The sequence below is a fragment of the Hordeum vulgare genome, chromosome 4H (assembly GCF_904849725.1).
Source record: "Hordeum vulgare subsp. vulgare chromosome 4H, MorexV3_pseudomolecules_assembly, whole genome shotgun sequence".
Taxonomy (NCBI): Eukaryota; Viridiplantae; Streptophyta; class Magnoliopsida; order Poales; family Poaceae; genus Hordeum; species Hordeum vulgare.
This window is the reverse complement of record NC_058521.1, coordinates 101861460-101871986: the sequence shown is the minus strand read 5'-3', so window position 1 is coordinate 101871986 and position 10527 is coordinate 101861460. Positions and strand designations below refer to the sequence as shown.

At 45.2% G+C, this 10527-nt stretch overlaps 1 protein-coding gene across 2 annotated transcripts; it reads left to right on the top strand.

The window, feature by feature from the left end:
* Positions 1-2560: 2560 nt before the first annotated feature.
* Positions 2561-9202, top strand: LOC123448032 (cyclin-T1-3-like). Of its 2 annotated transcripts, none has more exons than XM_045124799.1 (7): positions 2561-2866; positions 4984-5254; positions 6788-6869; positions 7265-7399; positions 7581-7756; positions 7841-7992; positions 8361-9202. In XM_045124799.1, exons 2-7 carry the CDS (start codon positions 5016-5018, stop codon positions 8831-8833), a joined length of 1257 nt encoding a protein of 418 aa, XP_044980734.1. In that variant the 5' UTR covers positions 2561-2866; positions 4984-5015; the 3' UTR covers positions 8834-9202. The 2 variants fall into 2 exon arrangements, with proteins under 2 accessions (XP_044980734.1, XP_044980735.1); XM_045124800.1 differs by having other exon boundaries at positions 2628-2805.
* The last annotated feature ends 1325 nt before the right edge of the window (positions 9203-10527 follow it).

Genomic DNA, 10527 nt, shown 5'->3' with positions numbered 1-10527 from the left:
TTCAGGCCAGAATTCCAGCTGCCGGCATTCTCCCTCTTCATGTAAACCTTGCAAAATAAGAGAGAAAAGGCATAAGAATTGTACCGTGAAGTGAAATAACAGCCCAAGAAGCGATAAATATCAACATGAAAACATGATGCAAAATGGACGTATCAAGCCCTGCTAGCACCACTCCACCACCATCTCCACCATGTTGTCGTGCTGGTCGAGATCCCATCTACTTCTTCACCCTCGCTTACTGGATCAAGGAGGCGGAGACGTCATCGAGCCACACGTGTGCTGAACGTGGAGGTGTCGTCCGTTCGGCGCTAGATCGAGGCGGATTGCGATTGGATCTTGAAGACGTACGACTACATCAATCGGGTTATATACGCTTCCGCTTAGCGATCTACAAGGGTATGTAGATGCACTCCCCCTCCTCGTAGATGTTAGTCTCCATAGATTGATCTTGGTGAGCGTAGGAGTTTTTTTGTTTCCCATGCGACATTCCCCAACAGTATCTCGGTGGAGGCCAGGGGAGAGTTGCTCATAGACTTGAGCTCGGTTACGGTCGTTCCTGTCCAACCAGGTGTCGTAGCCATCAAGCCCGGCTGGCGCGCTCCTCTCGAGCCGTAAATGGGTCAAGGGGTGCTCGGTTCGCCTCGATGTGACGTCGAACATCGTGAGGGTCTTGGTCATCGACGAGGTATTTTCCATAACAGCGTGGCACTGGTCTGGTGGTGACGTTTTCCCGCACTGGACTATCCCGACCTCTAGGGGGTCGGTCAAGCTCGGCGGTGGTTAGTTCTTTGTTGAACTCTGGCAGTAGACGCCTGTGTGGTATGATTTAGGCGCGTTACGACGTCGGTCTTCAAGGTCTTGTTCGACCAAGAGCACTTCGACCCATTTGTCGTCCAGCGCATTCGCATTCGCTTGCAGTTGTTGCTACTTGCGTTTCATGCTTCGAGCAATGACGACGAGGCACCGCATGAAGCGCTCTTGCTCCATGGGGTCTTCGGGGACGATAAAGTCCTCGGTGCGAAGGCTCTTGTCTTCCTCAGATCCGACATGTAATTGTCTTCGACCCCTTCAAAGAGGTCGTCGGGATCAGAGTCCTTGGGATTTTCTTCGGGACTGCCATTTCATACTGGGGAGGCTTGAGGTTCCCCTCCATTATTATCGACGTTGCCGTCATTGCCTCGTTGTCGTTGGCGGTGGCATTATTGACATTGGGTTCCCCATTGTTTCCTCTTCGGCGCCTATGCCAATGTGCAGTAGGTGATTTGGGGGGAAGGGGGTACACCATGTACACATCGTAGGTGGATGTCGCGGTCCACTTGCCGGCCATCCAACCCTGCTCGCACACATTTCAAGTCGGGTTCGACTTAGCGGACGAAATTCATGCAAAACGGATGATATTCATCAAAGTTGTGATAGAGAAATAGCATAAATGATCCATACATAGCATGCAAATAAGTATAGTACAACAATTTCTCATTGATGCCCAACAAGTTTTTCAATAACGGATCATGTCGTCCCACACACACAACCCCTTTAGCTTCATCCAACAGTCTGCATACGTTAATGGCGGTCTCCCTTTCATGTGGTACATCACGACAACACGCACGGACTACACAGTGTGAAGAGCAACATAAAGTGAACGAATAATTCAATCAACAAGTTGAGGAAGAAGAAGCAAAACTTAGGATCTCCTCCTCTCCCGCGTGCAATGGCCACCTTGCCTTCAGTTGGGCAACGACGTGACAAAAATTAATGATGATGGTCTGGATGGCGTACCATCGATACGATAACGACCCCATATTACAACCATGGATGATGTGCTTGTTGTAGGAGGCAATGTGCTTTCGTGCGTGAATTGATTCATGCAATTGATGTCAAAAGGTCCTCCCTTTTGCTTTTGCCTATGATATCAGCGGATAGGGCCAACCATACATTGCACAACAACTCATTCCAAATGGTCGAGTACCCATCATCCTTCTTACTCTAAAAAACAACACGGTGTCCGAAATTAAGCTCTATGACATTTGACCGAACACCCGTCGGACGTGATGACCGCCATGAAGGTCATCGACACGGTAACAAAGTGTACGTGAGTATAAACAACTCTAGGGTGGACAATATCATCGTAAAAGACGAGCATGTGCGTCGGTGCTGGTTGCGAATGTCCAGCAATGCGCGTGTGGCGACGAGAGAGGTACAACAATGGTGAAAAAGGTGAAGGGTACATATACAAACAATGAGGAGAAGTGACGGAGTGAAAAAAAATGGGATCGAAAATGGTGATTTAGTGGGCTTGAGGTGCCGGAGTCTAACATGGCTATTGTTCAGACTTTCACAACCGTTGAACGGGTCGATGCATGATCGTGTTGGGCGACACAACACATCCGTATCGCACGGTCCGGACCGGGCGGATGTAGACGGTGTGGGGTCGGTTGGAGATATCCTTACCATGGCATCGAGTTATTTCTGATTTACTTTACCATTTTATTATAAAAAAAAGTATGTACATACAATTTGAATATGAATATTTGAAGAGACAACCTGGAGGTGTCCGTGTTGGGTAGCAAATCAAAGTTCAGGCTGCAACGAGTACGAACCCTAGTAGAACCCCCGGTATGGTTGCGGGTAAAACGGCGGACCCGGGCGCACGGCAACACATCAACCGGCTAGGGTTCTGCGCGGTCCCGACCCAGCCTCGCAGTCGCAGGTAGGGGTGCAGGCTCCCCTTTGCTTCCGCGGCGCCAATCCGCCGCCGTCGTCGTCGCCGTTGCCAGCGGCAGCTCTCCTCGCGCGACGTGTATCCCGGTGCGTATCCGCCCCGCACGCTCGCCGGTCGGTCCGCACCCTTCGCCAAACCACCTCTCAGGTTTCTGCTCTGATCCGATGTGTTTATCCATAAAAAGTCGATCAAATTGTTTCCGTAGTTCCCGGTTCGCATGATTGCGCCTGCCAATTGAGGGATCCGGTGCTCGTGGCTCGCTTCGGGATTATATAATGCGCGATTGTTGCTGGGCGGGAGCAACCCTAGGAGCTGTTTGATGCGTAGTTGTTGAGCTGAACCTACTCGCTTGAATCCGAACGGGCTTAATCTCGCAACTGCATGCTCAGTTTCCCAGTAAATTGATGTTGCTAGGTGCCTGGAGGACTGGGTGTAGCTAAATGTCGTCAGGAATTTATGTTGGTGTCGGTGGGGATTTAGAGGATTTCTGCTGTTGCTTGAAAATTACACAGCTTAGCTTGGAGAACTGCATTACTCGAGGCATTGGGGTGCAATGGTTTTTTTTGTGTTATTGCTGGTCAAACTTGTGAGCTTGATAATACATTTCATTCCCTTGCCCACAACACCAATTATGAGGTTACCCTTTGCTTAGCGAGTTTCGACTTTTTGGTAAAAAGCCGCACTTTGTCTGAGACCATGTATGGGGGCTGACGCCTGCCCAGTGCCGGAAGGTCAAGGAAGTTGGTGAACTGATGACAGGGAAGCCGGCGACCGAAGCCCCGGTGAACGGCGGCCGTAACTATAACGGTCCTAAGGTAGCGAAATTCCTTGTCGGGTAAGTTCCGACCCGCACGAAAGGCGTAACGATCTGGGCACTAGAAAAAAGTCTTCGTTTATTGGGAAAGAATCAATATACTTTTAATGTCGAATCGGGATTCACTAAGACAGAAATAAAGCATTGGGTCGAACTCTTCTTTGGTGTTAAGGTGGTAGCTGTGAATAGCCATCGACTACCTGGAAAAGGTAGAAGAATAGGACCTATTCTGGGCCGTACAATGCATTACAGACGTATGATCATTACCCTTCAACCGGGTTATTCTATTCCACTTCTAGTGATATGTATAGCCATGTGTTTTAGCCAGGAAAACACCTTCATCATAACACAATACCTACCTGTTAACTGAAGCCCCCTCCAATTTCATCTAGGATTCTAGGGTTACCTACTCGAGTGCACATGTTTTTGTTATGTGTATGAAAAGTGTGTGTCTATAAATAAGAAGATACCTCTTCTCTACCATCGTCTGTTTGCAACAAAACAAGTTGTGAATTGTGATTACCCATTATGTGTTGTATTCGTGCCGGAGCACACTTATAGTTTCTCAGGAATTATAGCTCTTGTAGTTGGATTTACTGATCTTCAATTGCAGTGAACTAGTCCTGCAAATGTGGGCTTTATCGTGCAAAAATTGGAATTTTGTGGTGGTTTGAGACTTCTACACTTCACAATGTTATGTTGCTCACTTGTAATTTAGTTTATGTTTTTTTTTCTTCCACAGTGCATTTTAAGATGTGTTGGAGGCTGTCTTTCTCATGTACATATTAGGATTAGTTTCTTGCCGGTCGAATACAGTCGCTTGCTTTAGGCCCAACATGTGACCTCATGAAGATATCACGTCGGTGATGCCTCCACATTCGTTCTGTTAGCTTTGATAAAGCTATGGTCTTAGTAAGATTTGCTAAAGCTATGGTCTTAGTAAGATTTGGCAATGCTGAGTTTTAGAGGATTTCTTCTGTTGCTTCAAAATTACACAGCTTAGCTTGGAGAGCTGCGTTACTCGAGGCCTGATAATACATTTCTTTCCCCTGCCCACAACACCAATTACGAGGTTACCTGTGCTCTTGTAGTGAGTTTTGACTTTCGGTAAAAAACTCGCTAACTTTTGTCTGAGTGATATGTATAACCATGTGTTTTAGCCAGGAAAATACCTTCATAACACAAATACCTACCTGTTAACTGAAGTCCCCTCCAGTTCCATCTAGGATTCTAGGGTTACCTACTCGAGTGCACATGTTCTTGTCATATGAATTTTGTTGCAAACAGACGACGGTAGAGAAAAGGTATCTTCACGACTTCAACAATGTTAAAATTTGAAATTAATGTGTATATGCATTTAGTTACATGCGTAGTTGCACCTTCCTCCTATTTATGCATGCTTACGGTGTTAAGTTTGCAAGCGATGACATAATATATCTCACTTTTCCAGGTTCTTTAGAAGAAAACAGGAAAAATCATCACATGGATATCATGCAGACAAGTGATTCTTCACAATATGGAGTTGTGGAAAACAGCCCCTATAGATTTCCCTATGATAAACGCGTTGAAGATGGCAACCTTGGTGCCTCGTGGTATTTTAGTAGAAAAGAAATAGAGGAGAATTCCCTTTCAAGAAGAGATGGCATTAGTCTGAAGAAGGAGTCTTACCTTCGCAAGTCATACTGCACTTTTCTTCAGGAATTGGGAGTGAGGCTTAAAGTGTAAGAATAAATAGTACCATGCATATTTTATTGTTACTTTTTTTTGAGAATTATTTTATTGTTACTTATTTTCTTGCAAAGTATAACAAGCTATTTTAGCAGTATTATTTGAACCTTACCTGCTCTCTCCAAGTTTCTGTAGACAACTGGATATTTTCTTATAGCTTATTTCTTTTAACCAGCTTTTGTTTCTTTCTCGTTTCACTCATACACATTTTATTTCCAAATCCAAGGAAAGTCTAGTGCACATCTAAAACATAAATGATTGCATTCTGTTGTTGACCGTAGTCGTTCTTCTAGTGTACATGACTACATTTTGTATCCTAGGTTGCACCTCTAACAGACAAAATATTCGGGTTCTCCTTAGTTGGGAGCCAAGCTCTGCCATGGTTTGTCACTCTCGTTGCTAGTTTGACCAAGTTAGGCAAGTGTTTGATTCAAAGCCACGTCTTATGCATGCCAACCAGTTTTCCAGCTGGGTTCTAAGCGCCATGTAGACAAGCTAAGTTGTGGTCTGTGGTGCCATTTTCCTGTACCAGCTGAGTTAGGCAAAAATGTCTGGCATCTTACAGTCTTAGGCTGCGAATCAAGCCTGCCTTTAGTGGAATTATTGTTAAGATATTAGGGGTGCAAATATTATTCAGAAGATTAGAAACGTTACCTCTGCTGATCGAGGGGACATATGTATAGGTTTGAAAGGAACATGTAGTGTTCTTATTGTGATAGGTTCCCAAGCATGTGTGGGCTGCTCATGTGGCAATTTAATCATTGCCCCATCAAGAATTGACTTGTCCATTTTTTCCTGGCGTTTTAATTGATTGTATTGAATAAGTGTTTAATCATGCAATATCCGTGCTATATTAGACATTTAATAATTATTTGATTGTTGACTTGTCCAGTTTTTCTTCTTCCTAAGCATTTGGTTTAATGCATACGTTGATTTTTAGCCATACTCCATATAACTTTGAAGTTTGTTTGTTAGCTTTATTTTTATTGACAATATCCAGAGATGGGTTTGAACGAATTGTTCAATAAATTGATGGTAAATCTATCAATCATCAAGCCATAGGTCTTTCTGTTTTGCCGAGAGATGTGCCAGCACATGCCTGTGAACCCAATGAAACAAATTGGTACATATGCATGTGACCACATAACTACTGTTCAGTTTTTCCCTTTAAAAGGGGGTTTATATTTTTTTAAGAAGCACACGGATTTGTCAGAACTTCTTAGTGCATTGGCCCTTGACTCCAGTGTTATATTCATTGATTCATTACTTTATATGCCACCGTTCTTGTCGAGCATGCAGCGATGGGTGATCACATGACATCCTTGTTTAATGACAACATGAAAGATCTAGCACTGTTTAGCATTTTTTGTTTAGGCCTTTATGTGTCTTGAGAATACTTGCACCATGAAACTTTATGAATCAGTAAATATCCATGTATAGTACTCCATCAATTATGCTCTGTTTGCATGTTAGTAGTTCTATATAGTGTATTTTTCCTTCTTATGACGGATGGCTTTAAAATGTAGGCCTCCAGTGACAATTGCTACAGCTATAGTATTCTGTCATCGTTTTTTCCTTCGACAATCTCATGCCAAAAATGACAGACTGGTAAGCCCTACTTAAATCTGTATGGGCTTGTACATGTTTGTTGTCAGATATCATGCACATTCTATGCATGGTAGGCAGTGTTATACTTTTCTAACATGTGTTCAATCATGAGTGCTGCCACCCATATGTGAAACACACACATTTTTAGTTTGCTTTCACTTGTAGGCAGTATTGTAGTTTCTAGTTTGCTGGCACTTGTAAATCCTATATTTTATTGGATTCCATGATGATATGGGTAGTCTTGTTCAGTTCTGCAGAACAGACATGCATTTTTGTGTGTGTAGCGTACAACATAGAGCATGTGGCATGCAATTTGTTATTTGTTGGGGTTAGCGCTTAAAATAAAATCAACTGCTCATTGCAAGTTATCAATGTAAGTTCATTATAACCTGCAGACAATAGCCACAGTTTGCATGTTCTTGGCTGGTAAAGTTGAAGAAACACCCATACCCCTGAAGGATGTCATACTAATTTCTTATGAGATCATCCACAAAAAGGATCCTGGCGCTGTTGCTCGAATTAAGAAAAAGGTTAGATGTTCTATTGTTGATACTATCTTGATACTCATTTTCTAGCTGCCAGTGGTATCCTTGTTTCCCCACACTTCTATTATTCATACAGCTGCAAGTTTTCGTTTACAGTCGATGCATTGTATTCCCTGATAACTGTGACAGGAATTGTAGTTGAGACTATCTGTGTTGTTTTGTGCAGGAAGTCTATGAACAACAGAAGAAACTTCTTTTAATTGGGGAGCGTGCTGTGCTTGTAACACTTGATTTTGACTTCAATGTGCACCACCCATACAAGCCCTTGGTTGAAGCAATAAAAAAACTCAAGATTGCTCAAAAGGAACTTGCTCAAGTTGCCTGGAGTTTTGTCAATGATGGGTATGCTAAGACTACTCTTATATTCTTTAAAAATTACTAATCCCCTGTTATGCCTATTTACTACTCCTTAAAAGGGGTGTACAGGCTGTGTACATCTCTTTGCCTGCAATTTAAGCCCCAACATATTGCGGCCGGCGCAATCTTCCTTGCCGCGAAGTTCCTTAAAGTCAAGCTTCCAGCAGATGGCGAGAAGGTCTGGTGGCAAGATTTTGATGTAACCCCATGGCAGTTGGAAGGTTGGTCTCTAAATATGGTCAGTTGTGCATATTTGCACTATTTGCAGTATTCACTTTCGTAAGGATAGTATTTCTCGTCTCTACATCAGATCTTATCATGCTTTAGTTGTCAATGGAACCCCAGAATTGGAAGACCAAAATTTATCATATATTCAAAACTGGTAGTGGAACTAGGTTGCTTAGGTCAAAGACAAGTTATTTTGTGATGAGCACAAGGGATGGTTTTGAGCACTAGTGTTCTGGGCTACACCGTACACTGGGAATGTCATGCACATGAGCATACTCTAAGACATACTAAGGGCTCCCGCAAAAAATAAAAAGACATACTAAGGGCCCATGCTTACGTTGATTGTAATTATTCTTTTCAGAGGTTAGCAACCAAATGATGGAGCTCTATGGGCCACCACCATCTCAAGGGACTGATAATAAAAGCAGCTCTGCAAGTTTAGCCAATCAACATGCCCTGGAGAAAGCTCCTGGAGCTGCTGAGGAGCCTCCTGTGCATAAAAACCATCCAGCATCCAGGCAATCGAGCTCGGCAGACTGCCATGGACATAACCAGCATCACCCTGAAAGGCAAGACTCAAACCAGAGGATAGCACAAACCGAAGCAAGGGATGGCACTGGCACTAGCAATGAAGGCCCCAATACGTCGCCATCAGCGATGGATGCAGTGGAAACGATGGACAAGGATCATGAGAATGCCGCTCACACGAGAAAGGACACCGAAGCCATGGACAGTCAAGAATGCCATTCCCTCGAGCCCGGCAGTCTAAAGAGGAAGGAGCACAGTAGCCATGATCGCAGCAGCGAGAGGGACGTCAAGAGGACGCTGTCATGAGAGGAGGTACTTCCTCCGTCTTAAAATAAGTGTCTCAACTTTGTACTAGTTCTAGTACAAAGCTGTACTACTTATTTTGGGACGGACGGAGTATTCATCACCATAACACCCTGGGCGTAACAATCGGCAGAGTGGTGGCATTGCGCGATGCAGTGCAGCAACCAGTGTCAAGCCTATTCTTTTTTCCGTTTTCTGTTGCAGGAGCTATCTCTGTCCTTGTTGGCCATGTTGGAGATTTGAACCGTGATTGGAGAATATGGCATGGTGCGTACATGTTCAAGTGTTGATGTCGTGGAAACATTGGGTTGGGCGGCCGGTCCGTGATGCGAAAATTATGCAGACATAAGTGTGTCGTGCAGGTTTGATTGATGCTCCGTTCTCTGGTGCTACGAGACAGCATGTGCAGCTGTATGCATCATCCATGATGCGTAGACAGACACGCAATTCGTCTATCATATATATGCAGCTGTCGTGCAGAAGCATGTGCAGTTTGTATTGCATCCATCATATGTGCAGTTGTCGTGCGTCGGGCTGGAGCCAATTATTGTTGCTGCGAACTCATAACTGTATATCATCGTGCGTCGGGCGGTGACGGCCGATGCATGGCAGAAACGCGACTCGTCCATGCGTCGTCTTATATCTATAAATATTTTTCGAGTCTGAGAGCAGATGGACGATGAAGATCGGCAGCTACCAACCGGCACAATTCCTTGCGCAAAGGAAACTCTCGAGAGAGATGAAACATCAGGCCCGGTGACACGGATGGATAACAAACTTTTTTCATTCTTGGGAGCAGGAAAGGAAGCGCGAGCGATAAGACGTTGCAGCTAGAAAGAACGGAGACGTCCGTCCACTCCACTCAAAAAGCAACCAAGGACCCGCCACGAGAAGAAACGAAGGAGAAAGGCGACGTATGGCATGGCCACCTGCCAAACGCTTGCTCACAGCCAAATCCTGCACCGCCTCCTACAGTTTTTGTTTTTTGGCGAGTACGCCTTCTACAACTTTTGCCTAGTCATCTTCTCGTTTAGAGCATCTTGAACCGGTAGACACAAACGAAGCATGATTTTGTCCGTTTTTTGTCCAATCGGTCTAACGAATATCAACGTCCGCTTCAGTGTTTGAGTCGACAAATGCACGCCTGGTCCATTTTGCCGCACATGAAAAAAAAACAACTTTAAAAATAATAAACAAACATCAATTAAACATTAAAAGTCGGTCACGAAGGCCGACGATAGTCCACGCGTCCCATTACAGTAATTAAACATTAAAAAAACCTAAACTACAAGGCAGCTCTAGGCGACGTCGGGGTCGGTGAGGTCAACCAGCGTACGCGCAGAGCCCGCCCACGAAAACGTCGTGTTCCAGAGCGCAGCTGCCTGCGCCTCCATCGCCTATCCCGCCGGCACGGGCTGCTGGTGGCGGTGGCAGCGCAGCACGAGCGCGCTCCTCCTTCTCCATCTCCCGTCGTTCCTCCTCCGCCTCCTTCTCCAGCGTCATCTGCCGACGGTCGTCGGCGCGCTCCGTCGTCAGGTGCTGCGACCTCTAGTGCTGGAGGTAGGCTTCCTCCTGCTGCGGTGTCGCGCCCAACCAGATGGGTGGCACGCTGACCCACTCGCGGAGGGAGCCAGTCCACTGATAGACCTCCCATTGTGGCTCCGTGGGCTCGGTCATCGGCGGAGGTGGCACGACAC